At 37.5% G+C, this 21,617-nt stretch overlaps 1 protein-coding gene across 1 annotated transcript in view; it reads left to right on the forward strand.

The window, feature by feature from the left end:
* The first annotated feature begins 462 nt into the window (after positions 1 to 462).
* CRACR2A (calcium release activated channel regulator 2A) overlaps positions 463 to 21,617 on the forward strand; it is a 50,865-nt gene continuing 29,710 nt past the window's right edge. Inside the window, exons 1-6 of the mRNA XM_036393783.2 lie at positions 463 to 660; positions 4,953 to 5,064; positions 7,234 to 7,402; positions 8,944 to 9,090; positions 14,572 to 14,662; positions 17,209 to 17,304. Of these exons, the coding sequence (XP_036249676.1) occupies positions 493 to 660; positions 4,953 to 5,064; positions 7,234 to 7,402; positions 8,944 to 9,090; positions 14,572 to 14,662; positions 17,209 to 17,304 (783 nt within the window). The 5' untranslated portion in view covers positions 463 to 492. The remainder of the gene's footprint in view (positions 661 to 4,952; positions 5,065 to 7,233; positions 7,403 to 8,943; positions 9,091 to 14,571; positions 14,663 to 17,208; positions 17,305 to 21,617) is intronic.

The raw sequence follows: 21,617 nt of genomic DNA on the forward strand, positions 1-21,617 counted from the left end.
AAGATTTTTCAGACAAATTTGTGTCTACTTTAGGCAGACCTACTTAGATAAGAACTACAAATTCAAGACAAATATATGAAGTCAAGTTGTAGTGACTTTAAATTACTCTTGCCTTTATCTGTATTTCTTGTGTTTTCTTGTTCATGTTGATCGATTGTCCTTGTTTCTTGTCAAACTGGCTGATTTTGCTTTGAGATTCCATTTCAGAGCTAGTTTTGTCTTCTCCTTCCCTCAGACTCCCCCTTCCTTGTTCATCATCCCATTTGCAATGTCTTTTGTGAAGCCCATCAAGGGTGTCTTCAAAAAGCTTTTTCCTCTTCTAAGCTTTGGTGCCTAATTAAAGAAATGGTTGCTAAGAGATTGTGGAAAGCATCATTAAGAGGGTCTGATTTGATTTTTTCCTTACTTTTTTCCATGCACAGGTTTCAGATCAAAATTTATGGGTAAATGGGATAACAGCATCCCAGGATATTCTGAGCTGAGACTGTAACCATGGACAGAATAAGAGGAGACTACACCAGTCCTGTGCAACCAGGAGATGCAGAGAGGAGCAGGACTGGAGAACAAGACCCAGAACTAACTGTGCTGGGAAAAGCACAAGAGTTCTTTCAGATTTGTGATCTGGAAGGCAAAGGCTTTGTCACTCGTCAAGACATGCAGGTAAAACAAAATTGGTTATGTGAAATGCGCAATGAGAGAAGCTCCTAAGGCCCATAACGAGTTGAGACTGATTAAGTTAGAGTTAAAAATGTTAACACCCTCCTCATAACTTTAAAGAGATATGTGAGATTTAAAATAATATCTTTGAAATCTTACATAATGCTTGCTTTTTTCCTCACAGACAAAGCAACAAAAAAGTGGAAAATCAAAGTAAATTAAGTTTAAAAAAAAGCCCCAGGACTTCAATTCTATTCTTGTTGAAAACATCGAAACCCCATTTAAATTCATTGCTTTGTGATTTGCCGCAGTGTCAGGGGTATATTTAGTCTGCCAATTTTATCCTTTTTTCAGCAAAATTGTGTAAATAAAGTCTTTCACCATGGCTTCACTGTCAGGCAATGGTGAACTCTCAGCTGGATCACATATATATGTAGAAAGTACAGAGGAACAGTATTTTTAGCATTATTCAGTGTTGGCAGCAATCTTAGGAAATTGTGCTTAATTTTTTGAGGGCCCAAAATCAGATTTGCTGAATATGCTGATGAGAAAAAGCAACTATATATAACAAAAGCTTTTGAAAATGTGGTTGTGGCACATTGCAGAAGTGATAAGATGATTTGAGCCAGTATGTGGCAGAGAACAGAAATGTACTCATGCTTGACATGCAAAGCATAACTTGTGTTAATCCATTTCTACTTCAGTACTTATAGATGAAACAGAATTAGGGAGCAGGAGCAAAACAAATTCATCATGATCTACGACTAAAGAAAGCATCTAATAGAAAATTTAAAAACTTTCTCTGTCCTGAGAAACAAAAGTTGTCTGTATGTATTAAAACACAGTTGAAACAACTTTAACTACCTATTTTGGAAAAGCAAAACCCTCCTAAATAAACTGCTCAGTTTGCTAGCTCTCAAGAGCTTTCTTTGCAGTTGTGTGTTGCTGAGTTTTCTGATGACCTCTGTTAATTATGCAAAGTTAAAAGAAGAGAGGAATGCAGATGTTGGCTCTGCTGTAGGCTCTGCCAAATTGCATTATCTCACTGAAGTAACTGAATTCAAAAAAACAAATATATTGCCAGTGGTAGTGTTTGGTAAATCCAAAGGCACAGAGAGTTTAATGGCTTACAATTTTACAGTCTTTCTAAAAACTGAATGGCATAGATTTCTACCTAATGGAAAACCCCTATATTTATGTGTATGTATATGTATATAAAAAGTTTTAATACCTGTTTTTGCAAGGAATGTAAAATTATTTGATTCTGTTTGATTCTAGGTTTATGCTTAGAATGCTGCTAAATTTATACTTCAGGTTCTAAAACAGATGCTGCAAAAATGCAATTGAAATAGTGTTGCAAAGAACAAATAAAGTTCTATTTCATTCCTCTATTTCATCAATTTTGTTTACTATAACTGAAAACTCCATCTATGTATGTATGTGTATGTAAGTTATTTAATATAGAAATAAAGGTGCTCAGGACATTTGAGATGGTGTTTCTTTATACTTGATTTTATTTCCTGCATTTTTCATGATGTTTTCTCCCTATAAGAGAAACAAAATTTAATGAAATAAATCCGTTTTTTCCTTAAAAGGTACTAAAGGTTGATCACTTCTGCATTGTGCTGTGTTTGGTAGGTCTGTACTGCTTATCATTCCTGAAGCTTTGCTTCAGATATAGGATGCTAATGCTAAGCCTTTTAATCTTTAGGCATGGGGTACAAGGCATGATTTCAACAGGGAGTGCAAAGTATCTGAAATTTAATTAATCTTGATGGAACAAATCTTGCAGTGTTTTCTCTCATGTCTATAACAGTTACTACACTAAAGATTTGCTCCTCCTTGATTATATGATGATGTTTATTGTGAGAGGATGTTAACAGCTGGATTAAAAAAAAAAAATTCGTTCTGTTTCCAAATATCAAATGTACTCAACTTTCAAACCAACAAGAGGTTTTCTGAAATGGTAAGAAAGAAAATTCTACCTTAGACTTGAAACCACAGTTTCATCTCTCGGTCCTTGAGGTTATAATGAATAATGAGAATTAGTGCTGTAAAATGTTGTGTTCTGAAGTACATAGGAGAATTGGGTTCAGATGTTGCCCTTAGCTGTTTGACCTCTGTCCTTGTATTTAGCTGAGTAAAAGCTTGGTATTTTAGGAGAATTAAGCACAGATATCATGAAACCACAGAGCACATTTGGTGGCAGTGAAAATAGTTTCTTTTGAAGCTCCAGTGGTATCTCTGAATATGTTTTGTTTTCTTTTCTTTTTAAAATTTTAGGAGCCTCATATTGAAAAGGCCTATATATTTTTACAGTAAGCTTGAAATGAGCAAATAAACAAAAACACAACAATGAGACCAATAACATTTTGCTTTCCTAGCCACAAACCATTATTTATTAAGAAAAAACCCAAGAGGTTGGGGAAACATTGATTTAATCTTAGTAAGTGTGTCCCACCTCATAAAAGTCTGCAAATGATCTGGAGGGAATTTAATGAAGCAAAATGTTGGTACATTCCTTAGAATCTCCTATTTTCACACCTCCTCCCCACCAAGAAAATGCAAGTAATAGTGGTGTTTTCTACTGTAAATTTAGTGTAGTTCTCAGCAGAATTTGGATGCTGCATTAGGGCACTGCAGCTCAGGTTGGAGAAGCCTATATTTGTTATTCAGGTTTGCAGCAAGACCCCCAGACCACTGCACTGGAATAGCAGCTGGGTCTGTGTTTTTGGCATGGTCAGATTAGGTTCTCCTTCAGCAGGTCCCAAAGATCTGGTGGTGAGAGTACAGTTTCTGTTTTTCTGAATGTAAAAAGACTAATTTGTTTGAAGCACCTTCTCCCTCATCAGTGTGGTGTTGACTGTGAGAATTTTACAGGAGAAGGTGATTATAAAAGGTTTCCTTTTGAATCTTAGAGTTTGAAATCCGAAACTTTGGGAAGATGAGTGTGTTTAAGTAAGAAACTGAAGACACTGATGAAATAAGTCATTTAAACTGAGTATACATCAAGTTTTCCTAGGTTTTACTTCTGGAAGCAGGCAGCAATACACAACTAATCCTTATCAGAAATCCCTTTGTAACTATTTCAGATAGATCTGTGCTTTAGTAGCTCTGTTGCTTTTACTTCTCAGGACCACCTTGGAATTCCTTTTAACACTCTTATCCATACAGTTCATAAAGCATACCCTAAACACTTTGTGGCAACCAGGGAACTCCTGGTTAATGCATTTCAGCCAATTCTTTCCTTGCCTATATGGCTTAGAATACTGAATAGTGGTTTCTGCTGTTTTGGATTGCAGGAGAAACGTTTTTTTGGCCCCAAATCCCTCCCCCACCGTGGAACAGATCAGCACTTTCAATCTAATGAACTTTATCAACCTACTAGCTTGCAGTTTTAATATGTTGTATATAAACCAGGAGTTTTGGGGGGGATTAAAATGTTAATTAATAAAGAAGAGGAGTGAACCAGAGTGCATTTATATTGCTTCTCAAGCTGAGGAAAGGTTTTAATTTTCCTAGTGCTGTCTCCCAGTGGAAATGCTGGTTATTGGTGTTGTATGCCACCCCAGTTTCCTCCTGTTTCTGGGAATCTGTCTACACTGTTAAAAGAATTAGAGTAAAACCATTAGGATCAGTTTTATAGAATTCTTTTCTTTTATGTCCTTAGATTATCAGGAAAAAATATGTGATATTTGTGGAGCTGATTTTATGAAGCTATGTCTTTTTTGGTGTGAGCATGCTTCATTTCAGAAGTAGACAGTCATGAACTCCATTTAACTCATTGTGGGAACAACAGGTTTTGTCCTTAAACTGTGCAGCTTTCTTAGCTGTATTTGCTTATTTATTTATGTACACTTTTTGAATCAGCTTGAATTAGGGCAGTATATTCTCTATAATGTAGTCATCTAGAGAATCTCTTCCTTGACTTTATGACGTGGAAGGAACTAGTTGTACAATTCTACTGCCAAGTTTGTCCAGTAGCCTGATAACCAAGATAATCAAGCCATTTCACCAGGAGGCTGAGACTCCACCTCAAGTTCTTCCTCTTCTCCATGTGATTGGAATTTGTGGCACCAGACAGTTGTTCTCCTTGTGTCATCATAATAGATTCATAAAGACAAATAAGTCATTAAAGCACATGTCCCTCACTTGATCTGGTTTTGCTCTGTAATTAGATTTTCACTCAGGGAAGCAAAGGACCTATCCTGCTGTGCTATGGATGTTTTGTAGAACCCAGTCTTCCTCTTATCCTGTAGTAATGGATGAAGTTGCTGCATGTTTTGTCATTACAGAGGCTGCATCCTGAGTTACCTCTTAGCCTGGAAGAACTTGAAAAAGTTTTTGTTACATTGGATGCAGATGGCAATGGCTCACTTACCCCAAAGGAGTTCATCACAGGATTCAGTGAGTTTTGGAAACATGTCTCTTCTTTTGAGCTTTATTCATGTTCTGTACTCTCCACATGAATCAAGAGGAACTTTGTCTTAACAGGACACTTTATACTGAACACAGGGAGCCAGACTGTTCCCTAAATATAGCAGATATATGTAGCAGAGGAAGAAGTGATCAAATTATATGAATCAGTAGACAAAGGGCTTCTGGGTCTTTCTCTCCTGTGTAAAATGACAAGCCATGACACAATATGAAAAAATGATGAAATCATCTGAATCACACCTGTTTTAAGCTGTTGAGTAAATCTATGTACAATTTATTGAAGGTTTCCTTTGGGCAGGGGGGATGGGCAGTCTTGTGTATTATTTCATATCAGGTAATAGGATGTGAAAGATAAATAAAATTATCTCTAATCTTAATGTAAGACAATGCTAGGAGTATGTTAACACCATTGTCCTTAGAGCTATGGGAATGCTTTCTACAATGAATTAATTCTTCAAGTGGTGTTAATTTATTTCAAAACAAAACAGGATGAGGCACTTATTACTTCTGTAAGATATGATCTGATAAATTCTTTGTAACTGCTTGTTTTTCAACAGCACCCTTATTGTCATATTCTCTGTGTTTGTCACAGGGTGGTTTTCTCCCCAGATGTGACATTCCAGATAAGATGACAATGTTAGTTAAACAGTGCTTGATTGTTTACGCAGAATCAATTTTGTACCTAATTTTAGCTCTGTTGGCTAAGCTTAAGCATTTTCTCTAGAACACTGAATCTCATCTAGGTGTGAATTGTAACAGCAAATCTTAATTTAGTTAATATCTACAGGTCCAACAAACAGGACCTATGTTTTTGTTTTCATCAGTAGTTTGAAACCCTAATTCTCTCATGTCCAACCTCTCCCATTGTAGAAGTAGATCAAGTATCTTCGTAGGGTATGCTCTAATCTGAAAACTGACATTATTAAAAAATGAAATAATATATGCTTTGCTTTTCATGAGTTAAATTAAGATTACTTCCATAAGCAGTCCCTGCAAAACCAAAACTCTTTACTAAGGGAGGTTGTAAGTGGCTGCCATCTCAAGCAGCTCCAGATCCTGGGGATTCTTCCTGCTCAGGTGCTGGAGCCCAGTCCAGAAGCGCAGGTGGATGTGGCCACTGCTTTCCTGTTTTAAACACGTCTTTAAATTTTAAAGACACCCACACAGGCACACGCAGGATGTGGACCACACCACGTAAAGGATAAGGATAGACAGTGTGGAGCATGGTACATCTTAACCTGCCACAGAGCACTGACAGGTATTTTCCAGGCCAGCTAGTCCTGCATTTGACTAGGTGATGATGTTGGCATTCCTGGTAGAAGCAGAAGCTGTAGTAGATAAAAGCTGATTGAGCAGGCAGAGTAGTGTCTGGATAAAGCTCCTGCTGCATCAATTACTCTTTCAACTGGGAGGGTCCTGTTTCTATTTCTAAATGGTGGCAAATCTGAAATTTACAACATACATTCTGTTGCCATCATGCTCTGTTGGGTGCTATGAGAAAAAATGCAAGATGGAGTTAATAAAAACAAAACCACACCAGTGTTTCTGTTTCCTTGGATCTATAGAAATTTCTGTACTGGAACTTAGAATATAACAAAAAAATCCTTAGCATAAAATCACAATATTTCCCCCCCCCCCCCCCCCAAAAAAGGTGACTATTCATGTGATAATTGCACTTCTGCATCCTCACCATACGACTACTGTTAATAAAATGTAGCTTTCTGTATGCAATTTATATAGGAATTGAATGTTTGTCTTTGGTAATGCGCTAAAAAGAATGTTAAATTTTATTTAATATACATTTTATCAGTACTGATATTTTAGATCCCTAATCTATTTGAACCTATCAAGAAACAAACCCACAACATTTATGAAGAGTTGTTACTGTAATTTATGTCCTTTTATGTTTTGCATGGAGATACGAATTTTTTTATTGTTTGTGAATTTTGAGGTGGATGATTTACTGAAGGTTAGACATTAAACAGGGCACAAAGCCAGCCATAGAACTCAGGGATCCTCTTGGGATGCCCCAAACTTTTGCTTATTTACCATAAAATTTGAGTTTTAGTATGTTTAGTATGACATTGCTTCTTATAGTAATTTCTGAAAATGCTAATGTGTGTAATTTCTAATTCTTAGGCCAATTTCTTTTGGAGCAGATTGCTTTGAAAAATGACATGGTGCAACCATCAGAAGGAGAAACAGCCTGCCCAGTTAGATACGAAGAGACCACGGCTGGTGATGAGGATGAAGAATTCCAGTTCTCAAATCTCATGGATCGGCTTGGAGCTGCAAAGGTTTTGGATGAGTGAGTTCTCACAGCAATCATCAGTTGTATGACCCTTTATGATTCACCTCCGGGTTTGATTTAAATGGAATCCAAGATGAATGGCAAGAACAAAAGCTGCTAAAAACCACAGAGTTGCTTTAAAAAACTAATTTTCTTGCTGTCATGATAAAATGCTGTTTGACCAAATTTCTAAGAGCAAAACTGTTGTACTCCAGGCACATGAAACGTGTTTTTCTGCCATGTGATCTGAACACAGATAATTACAAGCATGTAATCCACAGATGTCACTGATTTTCAATCAATGCATGTGACTGCTATTTTTGGCAAGGGCTGCATTTAAAGTGCACTATAAGTAGGGAATTTTTCTCCACTTTTTCTGCTTTTTCTCCTCTTCCTGCCTAATTGCATATTGTGATTGCTCTGGTAATTCTGCTTCTTCCAAGGCTAGGAATAAGTAAAAAATGGAGGAAGGAGTAAAAAATGGAGGAAGAAGTGAAAAATGGAGTATAAAACCTGCTCAAAGAGCTTTTTGTGTGATGGCCTCACATTCATTGATCAATCACAATGAATACTGTAGAACAAAAAAAAAACAAAACAAAACCTTGAGCAAAAATGGAAGAGAATCTAGACAAGTGGTACAAATATTTAAGAAATACATCCGTGATTCTTACTATGGAACAAAAGCACTCATCTGTCCTTGTCTTCCCTTGACTACCTGTTCCAGGAAACAGTTCATTGTCAGCCATCCTGAAAGTCTCATTATTTATCACCCATTTTTTCTATCCTTACTCTTATTTTGTCCTTTAAATACAGCACTCTTTGCTGGCTAGGTTCAGGATTGCAATGCTCATGGAAGAAAGTCAGTCAGGAAGAAACAAAATGGTTCAGGAGAATATTGGCAAAGTATTAGAAACCCATTATAATTCACAATAGAGCTGTAGAGCTGTCAGTGTCTGCTGAACAGATTTGGAAACACAACATTATCTTGGTAAATCTTTAAATCAAAATTTCAAGATGTTTTGTTCTGCTTTTTTAGCAGAATCACCATGGAAGAAAAATGTATTGAAAATGAAAGAATGCGGTACAAATGCGATTTGTTAACATATCTATGTTACTTAGGAGTCTGAATCTCATTCATGTCTTCTGAGGGAGGGATTTTGTTAGCTTTTCCACTGCCCCCTCCCCTCTAGATCTGTGGAAGCTTCTTTAATTCTAATAGAAGTGATGGCAGGGCATACTGTACCTCATCTGTCTCTTTTCTTACCCATCCCTGTTTAGGTGGAGTGTCTGGCAAGGCACCCACTAAACAAGCAGTTCCTGTGCTATTCTGCTGTCAGGAATGGCCAGATGTTGCAATGCATTTTTTTTAATAAATTCAATCTCCATAATTTCCCACCCCCTCATCCTTCTCAAATCTTGCACAGTTTAGGTTGTTTTTAATAAGTTTTGTGTTCTGACTAGTGTTGCCCTGAAGCCTCCATCTACTAAGGGTGCTAAGGACATTTACTGCAGCCTGGGAAATGTTCTCTTAATGAATCCTTTATGATGTTTTCTTTCAGTGAGACTGATGTGAAGCAACTTTGGTTGCAGCTAAAAAAAGAAGAGCCTCATTTACTTTCCAATTTTGAAGAGTTCCTGGTCAGAATTTTTTCCCAGCTCCAAGAAGCAGATAATGAGAAGAATGAGTTGGAATGTGCTCTAAAAAAGTTAGTACTTCTCTTTGTTAGACTGCTTGTGTAGTTTTACAAATATTTCACCTGCTATTTGAACTTCTGAAATAAACAAGGTATTTCAGCAGAGACCGAATGACAAGACTTCACATCATGTTAAATTTCCTATAATGTGAAATTTTATCATGCATTAAGACTATGGGTAGAACCATTCATATGGCAGAACTGAATTAAATTAGCTTTTGTCTTCTGGTTAAGATTTTATTGACTGAAATTCTTTTGCAGATATCTGTTATTGCATTGAAGTTTTAGGACAATATTGAGTGATTCCAATCTAGTTAATCAGTTTGATTCCAGAGGAAAGTCGTATTTAACAGTAAATCTGGTAAATTGTCTGTGTGCTTTGCAAGCATTGCGTGCAGAAAAGCTATAAACCTGGATTAACTGGCCAGAGACATAAGAGGTTTAAGATGTTAGAGCAGCACAAAGCACTGATACTAGTGAAAATATAAGCTAACAAATATATATAAAGCAAAGCTATGAAATATAGTAAGTAACATATGTATGTTTAATATGTAAAGCATATAAAATGTATATATAAACAAATACATAAAATACACATACAAAAATATGTATAAGAAGTAAAAATTAACAGATCATTCTTTTGTATGGAGTTATCTAGAGGGAGAAAAGTTATGATGCTAAATCTTAACAAAATGCAGAATTATGGCTGTAGTTAAAGTTCCACTGTATTTTTATTTTAAAGTGTTACTTCTGAATTTCAGATTCTTACAGACTGAGCAATAAAGGCAAATATATTGTTGAAATTTTACTTCATTTGTTCAGCACTCTCCTGACTATGCTGAGAATGAGACAAGGCTTATGAAGAAGGAAAAAACCTAAAAGTGTATGATCATTAAAGACAATTGGTTTATATTGGTAGTAGCATTTTCAGCTAAGTCTGTGTGTGGTTTTAGCCTTCAGGCAGCTGGAAACAGCATACAGAGAGTTTTGCTGTCTGTTTTAGACTAGAGATTGTTAACTACCATGTGTGGTGAAAGGTTTGTTGTGTGAGGGTTTTTTGGGGTTTTTTGTGAGTATTTTTTTGTGAGCTGAATGAATAAATGTGTCTCTTTAATAGCTCTGATCAGTGCAGAGGTGTACAGAGAGTACATTAGCATTATCTTTTCTGGCTGATGTGAAATGTCTACCTTGAAAGTGCGTTGGATTTTCATGCCTTTGTAGTAGACGCATGTTTTAGCTAATTTCTTCTTTTTGTTGCTCCTGATAACACCGCTGATTTCAGCACATTGATTGTTGTTTTGTTTGTAGTTGAGTGCTGGAAGGAATCAGAGTAGTAATGTAACAGTGGGGATAAATAACCTGTTTCTTTTAAACTATGTATGAATCACAACAAAGCTCAAGACAGCATCATATAGGGGAGAAGATTAATTTTTTTAATACCCACATACTTACTAGCACTAAGATGCATGTATCTGAGAGACTGGCCAGGATTTACTGTGGGGTCACAGAAGAGAAGGGATGCTGGGTTTTGAGGACCTATAATATCTACTGGCTTATTCCAGATTGGTTACAATAATACTCTTTGGAAATTGAATATGAATTTGATCTTTTATCTTTCTTTTCCTGAATCTTTCCTTCCTGACTCACCTCGATGAGTCATTAGGCAATAAGGCCGTCTACTCTCAGCCTTTTGTCTCATTTCCTGGGTGTAGGCTGTGCTTTTGTCTTCAATTGTTCCTTTTTCTTCTATCCTGGATGCCCTCAGAAGTTTCATGTGCATGTGCTGGGATCTTTATGCCATAAAAATCTATGCTCTTCACCCGTGATGTTCTTCTCTACATTTTTTGTGTGTTTTCTTCTGCACCTTTCACATGTGCATATTTTCATTCTTGAACCTGAGTCCCATGGTTTGAGACATCCACGAGTTTCATCCTGTTCAGGTTCAATGGATCCAGTAGGTTGCTGCTATTCCTGTTTGTAGGTCCAGGCAGCAGTGAGGATGAGCATATATTCTCAATACACAAACATGCAAATACAGCACACCTGGGGGACTGTGCAGGTTAATACTGAAGTAACTAGAGAGAGAGGAAAAAAAAACCCAAAACCAAGCGGGTTTTAAATCTAAACCAAATGTGATTTTGTGGGTACAATATTTGTTTGCCAGGGGAGGTTAGTTCTCCTTGATTTTTGGTATTTGTGTTTCATTTTAAGGGCTAGTTTGAAATTAGATGGCTTCTTAAACATAGCAGTAGTGTTTTTTAAAATAATAGAGTGATGAGTTGAGCACCAAATAAAAGCAGAGATGAACGTTAGGAAGAGAAAATAAAATTGCAGAGATCTTCCCAAAATCAGCCAGAAGGGCCCAGTAAACTGCTGGGCACTACCAGGGATGGTACTGGGCATGTGGCAAAGCATGTTTTTGCTACTGCATGGACTCTTAGTGCACCCATATCCTGAGCACACTGTGGGAAGTTCTGGTCTCTGCAACACAGGAAGAGTGTAGTGGGATGAGGAAAAGTGCAGGGAATGGCAACTCAGTGGTTAAAGGAATAGAGCAGCTATTCTGAGAGAGCTATTTTTAAAAGGTCGTATCTCTTGAATGAGGAGGCAAAGGCTGGAGTGGAATATGACAGACCTTGTTATTCTTCAAATCCCTGGGAGTAGAACCAAGGGGCTTTTAATACGACTGATAGGAAGTAAGCCTAAACGAGGTGAGAAAGACCTTTTTCTCCTAATAGCAGATAAAATCTTCAACTGCCATTAGCTCTGTCTGCTGCTGTGCTTTTGCATTTGAAGGACAAATCTAATAAAAATGTAGACTGTTTCAAACGAGTTCTGAACCGGCAAGATAAACAAAAGGGTAAAGGGGAAGGCGAAGATGAACTGACTTCTCACTTAGCATGGGATAGTGTCAGAAACCGTCTTTGTGGAAGATGAGGAGAATCAGAGTCTCAGGAGATTAGTTCACACTGTGCACAGATCACTGTATTTTTTTAAGGAGAAAGAACCATTATGACAAACTGCACAGACAGCAGTTATGAAATCAAAACAATTCACATTGCAGCTACATGAATGGGCAGAAATCGAACCCTCGTAAGTGTGTTGATCCTGAACCTATCATCTGAACTTAGTGAACTCATGTCACATTTCATCTGCTTTCATTTCTATCTGTTCATTCCACAGTGCTACTGAAAGGAGAGACTAAATTATCAAATTTGGCTGAAATTATAAGTTTATGTGTTAAGTAAAACTTGATGGGGTAATCTAAGGGAAGAGAAAAACATGTCACATTTTTCACGTAAAAATGATATATCCTTATCGATTCAGTTTTTTTTCTCCTGAATATATGTGGGGAATATTTGCCAGCTAATTTTTTTTCTTCTGCTTGTTAGTTATTTTACTTATAATTGTTAGACTTTTGATTACGAGGTGATAGTAATTTCCCCTTCTGTTTAATTTGATAGAGATAAGAATGGGAATCCATAAATGAAGTGCTTGCAGGGTGTTCAGCCTGCAGAAATGGCTTGTGCTTATGTGCCAGAGCAACTGAAAAGATTCCTACACTCAGTAGTGCTTTCAGAATGTAGTCTTCATGGTGCTACCATATCCTTTGCTTCCAAACACATTAGACAGAAAAAATTACCTAAATCAGCAAGCTAAAACACAGGACTAGAGTTATTCTCTCTGTCATACAGAAGCCCAGGAAATCTTTATGATTCCCATGGAAACACTGACTGCTGTGCAGTGTGTTCTGCCTCTGCAAAATTACAGGGCTTTTCAGTAGTCAGTCTAGTGCTGGTCAAAGTGACATTTTACTGCATGAATACAGTAGGTGTATGGTCCTAGCATCTCTGCCATGCCTTTCTAAGTAGTTGTTATTTCTCTAGGAATTTGTGTAATTTGCCTCCATTGATGAGTGCTAATTTAAGAAAATAGAGTTTTCTTAGTTTCAAGAAAATAATTTGAGATCAGAACATGACACATTTTTACAGTATAAGGGGACTAAGACAGCTAAAGGGCTTCTGGATTGTCTGACACTCTATATTTGAAATGTTGCAGTTGCATGGCAAAGGCCCTTTTGGGGCCTGGTTTTCTCACCTAGTCAGAGTTTATGAAAGTCTTAAGTGACAGCCATTGTTTTCCTCCAGTTCTTGTAGCCTGCCAGTTGTGTGTTGCTTCTATAAATCCTGGGAAAATGTCTCACATTTTTTACCTGTGATTGAAAAAGCAGCCTGGCAGTGTCAGATGTTCTGCTGTTGAAAGGGGGAAAGACAGACTTGTTTCTGGTTTTACTCATTCTTCTTGGATAAGGTAAAGTTTTTGAATTTTCTTTAAAATTGGCTTTGTTTTAAATTAGAAGAGAACCAGGCCTTCAGTAAGGGAAAACATAGAATATGTACCACATCGGGTAAAAAAAAAAAAAAGAAAAAAAAGTAGATACAAAATAAATATTTTTTTTTTCTACTGCATGTTCCTTGTCTTGCTGATATGAATGCCCTTGAAGTTTGGGTACTTTATTTGTGACAGATGCATTATGCAGATTGCTCAAGGAACAGCTGTGGCAGGAAGAATATGAGACAATATACAGTACTGTCAGATAAAGTTCCTAATAATCACTATAAAAAAAATATTATAGGATGTCCCCTGAGTTTGATACAAAGATATTTTTGCTTTTCAGTGTCTGGATTAATGAGCATAGAATAGAATAGTAGCAGAACAAAGCAGATATCTTGTTCCCTGTCAACAGTTAAATTTTTTCTATCCAAGCTAAACATTTACTCCTAAACTAAACATTGTAATCCTCCATGGATCAAACTGCAGTGATGTTAATTGCAATATTCCACTGGAAAAAAGTGAACTTTGTAGGTTCTTCTTTTTTCTTCCTACAGTTGCATAAACTTGTGCACAGCATATTTATTTCTGTTCCTCGTCTGGGCTTTTCAAATTTGTTTCAGCAGAGCAGTTAGAGAGGCAGTAAGGCTACTTTCAAGAAGGTCTTTCAAGAATTCTGTTCTAGCTAATGTATCTTAAGAAGGTCTTTCAAGAATTCTGTTCTAGCTAATGTGTCTTAGATAGGAGTACCTCATTCAGTACCCTTGAATGGGCAACAGTGCAGACTAGGAGTAAAAAAAAGGAAGTTGCCATGAAAGTATTTTTAACTGTCAAATTTAGGTTCTGATATCTTGGTATTGTCATTAGGAAACTCTCTTCCATTTACCCAAGATCTAGTAGTCATTAAAATTGCATAATGAACAGCTGCTTTCTATGGAAACATCAGCTTTATATTAGCTTTTGAGCTACTGAAGCTTTACTGCCATGAGAAAAAAAAAATAAATCTGTGAGCATTGTTGCACAAAAATTTCTATTTCCTTGACACCAGAACATTCTTTGGAGTCTTGTATAAAGGCAGAGATGTGGAGCTTAGCTGGAAATGTGGGCCATGACTTGAAGTAACTGCAAAGACCCACTCAGTGTATTTTTATCTCTTATTAGGAAAATTGCTGCTTATGATGAAGAAATTCAACATCTCTATGAGGAAATGGAACAGCAAATCAAAAAGGAGAAAGAACAGTTTCTCTTAAAAGTGAGTGTCTCTCTTATAGTGTCCATGGATTCTGCTCCCCCTTTCAGTGGTTTTAAACTCATTCTGGGTGTGAAATTAAAGCCCACAAAACGTATTTCACAACAGAGGAAGAAAAAGCATTTTTTACCTCACAGCTACTTTTGTGCTGCAGCTTCAAACTTTTAGTCTCTGCAGCTGCAAGCTGAGTGACTTGTTGGATGAAGGAGCTGTGATGTCCTGTGCTCAGCGGCTGGCATACAGTACAGCTGGCATTCTTTTGAAAGTCACTTGAACTCCAAATATTGTATTGTTGGTGCTACTCTAGGTCCAGCTTCTGGTCACAATCAGGAAAAACACTCTGTGAGGTTGTTCAGAGCAGCACCAATCCTGTTGAATTCTGCAGTCTCTGATTTTTGGGAGGGGATAACAAAAAGAGATGAATCAAGTGATGGTAATTTGTGGAACAACCACAGGTTATTTACAAAATAAACACAGGACAGAATCTTTGGTCACTGCCATGGTGCTTCCAAAACACCTGAAGAAGAATTCCCTTTTCTTGGGAAGTTGTCTTTAAATCTCGTCTACTGTGTCTGTAGTCTTTTCTTTGGATTTTTCTTTCCTGCTTTTTCTTGTAAAATTAGGAAACTCACAAGGACTCCCAGCATGCTCCAGGAAAGAGTCACCCTAGAATCTTGTAGGTGGGAAGGTGATGCATTACTTCCTAGCTGGATCAGGAGGCTCAGGAACATGGCCAATTACTTTTTGAGTATTAAAATATTGGAGGTTCTCCAGCTGGTCTGGGTGCCCTGGGACAGTCAGTCATGAGCTACTGGCTCATCCCTTTTTGTTGTCTTGGCATCAGTCATTTAAATGAAACAAATACATGGTTTCAGCAATACGTGATAGAAATAGTTGCCAAAATAGTGGTTATTGCCTCCATTCTCAATCGAGTACGTATAAATATATCTAGACAATATAATCAAATATATCTCAAGCTTCCTTTTGTGATGCAAATATATAAAGTATTTTTTGTTCCCTGGCAACCAAAATAAAATAAAAAGAAAGAGAAAAAGAAAAAAAAACGTGCCTTATCAGCTGTCTAAGGAACCATTCCTTTCACTTGCCTTACTGGGTAGTGAACCTGACTCAAATTTTCAAGTTTTTTTCCATTCCAAGCTGAGAGCAGTTTTTAGTGGCGGATGAGATGGAACCTTTAAATAAAGTTTGTATGCCAGCTGAAGGATAAAAAGTACTTGCAACTTTGCCTGACAGCACTTTTGTGGAACAAATAGTTTATGTGCTCTTAATAGTCCACAACTGAAGTGGTACTGAAAAGCCCCAAACAACAAAGACTTTTCCGTAAGCAATGATTGTTGGATGTCCTAATTAGTTATATATTTGAGGTTAAGCCATTTCTTTTAGGCTTTTTCATGAAAGCTTCCCACTCAAGCTATTTACAGTTTAGTCAGCAGTCACACTAAGGGCTGCCAGACACTCATGAAGTATTGTTTCTTTGCATGACTAATTTGAGATCTGGGGAGATCTGACTGTTAAATTCTTTCTCTAATGCAAAGTCTTACAAAGACTTTTCAGCCTGGGGAGATGCATTGATGCCATATAAAGGAGAAATTATTGTGGCTTGAATGAAGAGCAGCTATTGAAGAATACATTTAAAGAAATTGGTAAGATGCAAATAAGTACAAATTGTAGCTATTTACAATACTTAATACCCTGCTGACTGAATGTTACACAAAAGGGGCAGTTAGTCTGTTTTTTCACTTGCATATATATTTTTCCCAGAAAGAACCAGTTATCGTGCATTTCATTACCCCATTACACGTACTGCTTAAGAGAAAACACTTGTAAGAACGACTGCTGCCATGAGGGAATTTTTATTTTTGTTTAGAGGCATTTTCCTGAGGACCTTAGAGAGTAGAAGCCTGTTTTTGGAGAAACAGGACAGATTCTCAGCTGATACAAACTGCTGGAACCTGATTTTACTCAGGAGAGGGCTAACAATTTTTCTCAGCTGAGGAGTGTGAGGAGTAATCCCAAATGTGACTGGGAGTTCCCAGTGACTGCAGGATACTTAGATAGTGGACAGGTTAATATAATTGCTAAGTGAAAGGCAGAGCTTGAAGCCCCAGTTGCTTGTTTATACCAGTGGAACATCTGTGAAAAATTGTTGTTAGTGACGGGTTTGAAGCGTGGAGTTGCTGTTTCTTTCACATCAGCCCGAGTTGCTGTGGCTGGAAATGAGAGGATATGTTCTGGCTGCATTGATCCAGACTGCCTCAGCTCCTCAGCCTCCTGCCTGAGATGTTTGCCTCCACTTTCTAGACTCAGTACCTACTCATGTGCAATCAGCACATTCTGTACCAACCACAGCCATGGAAGCTGCTGGACTACAGCAGTTTAGAGATTCATGAGTGATACCATCCCAAAACTGAGTACTACCTGTGTCTTCTGATATTCACTGTGGAAAGCTTAATCCCTGACTCGTTATTTCTCCTCCTGTGATTCAATTGTGCTGTTCTGTTAATCCATTTCCTCTTGGAATTTTGCAGGACACAGAGAGGTTTCAGTCCCAAAGTCAAGAGCTGGAGCGCAAGCTGCTGTCAAAAGAACAAGAACTGGAACAGCTGGTTCAAAAACAGAAAAGGGTACTAACTGATATCCTTTGGAGTTAAGAAATAGATGGCTCTTATTTGCTCATACGATTTTCTTTAGGTACTATTTTAGGTTCCAAAACTGCAAGTTGGTGTGATGTGGTTGTGCCAAATTGTGGCCCTCTGTTGTTTTTGTGTCATGTGCTTAGGAAAAATGTTAACCTCTATTTCTAAAGTAGTTTTCCTTTTATGTGGTAAAATGGAGAATAAAATAATGCTTTGCATATTCTCCCCAGGTACTAGGTTAATTTTTATGAAAATGTAGCATAATTCCACTGCCCTCAGTCTTCTAGGAACTGGCTTAACACACAGTTTAAGAGCAGAGAACAATGATTTGGCTCTTCTAGTGCACACCTCTGCTCAAAGCCTGTACCAGCCACTCATTTACTTGTTTTGGACTGATTCAGCACTATGAACTCAAAATGCTCCCTCCTGAACAACTTGCTCCTGATATATCTCTGTGATAACAGTTTTATAGCAGTGCATGTTTCCCTTGCATTGGTAACAGCTTGTCAAGTTCCCATAATAAAACCTGAGGTGTTTTGCTTCTAAAATGCATGGCCTGCTTGTGGGAGCAGAAAACTTGCTCTAAAGTGGCTCCAAGGTCATTGCAGTAAAGACTAGCAATAGAGAAAGGAGGTAGCACTGGGATTTAAAGGGCTGAAATGGAGTGCTGTAAACACAATTCCCTCTGTAGAATATGAATTTGTGGACAAAAAGAAGAAAGTTTTTCACAATGAGAACCATCAGCCGTTGCAATAAGCTTCCTGGGGAAGTGGTGGATTCCCCAACATTGGACACTAAAGATTTAGCTGGGCAGGATGCTGGGTCATCTTGGCTAAACTGTATTTTTGCCAGAAAAGGTTGGAACAGATGAACCTTGAGTTACCCTTCCAACCCGGTACTCTGTTATTCTGTGAAGTTTAGCTGATAAGAATGCAGGACTGAACTAAAAGTCTATTCCACACTTGAAATCAACTGCCTGATGTTAATTGCCTTTGTCCAGTACCACTGTGAATCAGAATATATGTGATTTTATGCAGGCTCTTTACCACGTGGCAGCACTATAATGGAATAATCTATACTTTGAAGATATCTGTGGGGGCATACACAGATCAGGCATTTTTAATCTGAAACTAACTGAGAGTCTGTAAGAAATGACTTATTCTAATTTTCTAATGAATATGTTTAATATTTTCCTTTGTTTGTTTGTTTTTGCTTTAAAGCTCTCTTTAAACTGCATTGTGAACCAGTAATTCTCTAAAAATTTTTTTTCAAGTATGGGGTTTCTAAATTTGGTATAAAACCCACAGAAGCTATTCAAAGGCTTTCACTCAATTTTAAGCCTGGTATAATCAATCAATATAGGGAACAATACCAGGAAGTCTTATCTTATGATTGTTGTCTACATTGCCATTGTCTAATACTGCCTATCTTGAAGAACATAAAACAATGTCTGTGCTATTTTTATTAGTATTGGCTTTTTATCTGATTTTATGTTTCTATTTCTATTTACTGCACTGCTTATTATGAATAATATTGCCATGTTTGGTTTTTTTTTTTCTTTATTTGTAATTTCTAGTATTTAGTATTTCCCCTCTCCATTATGAATTTACATGAATCACAACAAGGGTGCTTTTGAAAGACAGGCTCTTCATACACCATAAAGATGAAACTATTCCATTTTGGTTTTATGGAAAGGAAGCTGTGTTGGACGAATGGAATTCACTTTTTCTAATGCTGAGATGACATGATTTCATTCAGATGATTGATGACAACTGGAACTTCTGTCATTCAACCAGCTGATTGGCCCATTGTTAATCTGATATGCAGTATTTGATGGGGTTTTTTTCTGGTATACCAGCCTAGCCTATTTATTTGAGTGCTTTACTCAGTGTAGTTAGAGGCACGTAGAGGTTTTCTACGTATATTTTTCTGATTTCTAATGATCCTCTCGGAAAGTGACTCTCATCTTTACCCAGATCTGTTTTTATAGTACCATGTCCCCACTCATTTTCTGGTATTGCTTTTCATTCACTGAGATACCCATGTGTGGTATCTAATGTTTGCCTTATCCAGAGGTCTCTTTCACTTTTGCCTCCTCCTCTGGCATGGAAATATACTTTGATAATTAAATCTCTTCTTGCAGACAGTGAAGGTAGCTTGATTTAGTTACGACTTCTATGCTTGGTTGTATGAGAGAACCTCTTGCCCCACAAGGGAGCAACACAAATGCTTTTTTCCAAACTTCATTAATAAGTCTCTTTTTTTTTTTTAATTTGAAATACAATGTAGTTGTTTTTGTGTTGGAAATCATTAACAAAAATATGAAAGGGAGCTTTCAAACCAGATGAGCTCTGTGTTGTTTCCTCTGACATAGCCAGAGGGATTTTCCCTTATGAGGGTTGTCTGGCTGGCATTGTTCCTCAAGGGATGTCAGTTGGAACATCTCAGGAGGAGGCAATGGGGACAGAGGATATCCAGCATAACCTCTAGGGCACAGAATCTTGTGTGAGAGAAGAAAGCAGGTGTGGAACAAGTGAAATGCAGGGGACTTATTGGACTTCTCACATAAAATGCTGGGTTCTGTGCTGATGGCAGCCACTGAGGAGCATGATCTTGGAATTGGGAAAAAGATGCATGAAAACATGGATCAGTAGCACTCAAGTGCTTATAACTGCCTTATGGCACTGTATAAATTTTGCATCTTTCACATGCTGCTGAAATACATAGGGAGAAAAAAAGAATCTAAAAACTACAGAAAGGATGCTGAGCTAAGAACAAGGGATTGCATGGAGGGTGCTCAATGTGCGTGTCTTTTGGGGACACCAATAAATGCCGTCATCAACAGGTCATTTGCCTTTGATAATCCCAGATCTTTATTCAACTTAAACTTGATTTTCCTCTCATCTTTGTCAAAAAAAGAGAATATGCACCATTAGCTACTGCGTCTGTGCTTGACCTGTGGAATGGGTTAATTCTCTCTGCTACTTAGATTTTCTTAAACATGTCTATGGGCCATGAATCTTTTCCCCAGCAGTTTCCATCTACCAGATGAACATAGAAGCCAATTTGCAGCTCCAATAAGCAGCTAGAAGCTATAGGATCTATGCCATTCTACCACCAGCTGAGCATTCCCTAGTGAGTTATTCTCTGTATTGTGAGTTGTTCAGATGAAGGCTTTAAAAATAGTGTTTGGCATTTCTCAAAGGATTGTACCCTCAAAGGGTAAAGTGGAAGAAGGGAGCTTTGTATTGCTGTGAAACAATCCTTTCTCCTCTTGTTGTGTTCTGCATTTTGCACATTATATTATTGTTTTTCTGACAAGAGTGAGCACCAGGATTTATATCAAGTATTTCTAACATCAGTATAAATGATTCTGGGAGCTGATGTTGGCTACCATTGCAGTTACATTTTCAGAACAGTCTCTGTATAAGTTTTCAGATGGCCATACTGTTCTCTAAGTGAGGTTTTTGTCTGCAGCTTTTTGCTCCTTAGATTTTTTGAAAGTTCATCTTTGTATGGTCACTTTTTGCTTCTCCCAAAGCCACTCCTCTGGATGAGTCTTGTCTTAAGTACCTGAAGCAGCTGATCTTTTACTTATAATGGGTAACTTTGTTCTGTCGATGAGCAGAAGCAATATTCAGGAACTGATGTAATCTATCCATGTAAGCCAACCTTGTTCAGCAGTAATCTAATGCCCAGCCAGTGTTCCATGGGAAATGTGAGCCTGCTGAGGCTACAGTTCAGCAAATACATTAAGCTGCTGCTGCTAAGTGCTCCCACTCTACATGTGTTCCTGACTTCCCACAGTCCAGGCTAGAAAGTATTTTCTGCATTTATTTTTACCTGGGCCTCATTCAAAACCAAGACTACAACAACAGCAGTGTTCTAGGGTAGGAACTGACTGGAAGAGCTGGGTGAGGACAGGTTTTGGTTGGGTGAGCTCTGCTTGTTGGGATGGGCAAAAGGAGAGTTCAAACATTGTTATGTCTCAGATCTGAAAGATTGAAATGGTATTGTAATGCACCAAGGATGTTTTACAGTCCTTAAAATGAATACAGAAAAAACAAAACAAAACAAACAAGAAAAAAAACCCAGAAAAAAACTTTTGTATTTTAAGGTCAGCAATGCTTTCCCTAATATGAAGTTTTGCTCTGCTGTCTAAATTTGCTCAGTTAGCCAGGGAGAAGCAGGTAGAACTTCTTTATGTACCTGAAGCCACTATTGTCTATTGTTGCTTGTTTTACAGGGAGGTTGTATCTTTCCTTTGATGTACATTGGAGAGGGAGTAAAAAACTGAATAA

The sequence above is a fragment of the Molothrus ater genome, chromosome 2, assembly GCF_012460135.2.
Source record: "Molothrus ater isolate BHLD 08-10-18 breed brown headed cowbird chromosome 2, BPBGC_Mater_1.1, whole genome shotgun sequence".
NCBI lineage: Eukaryota > Metazoa > Chordata > Aves > Passeriformes > Icteridae > Molothrus > Molothrus ater.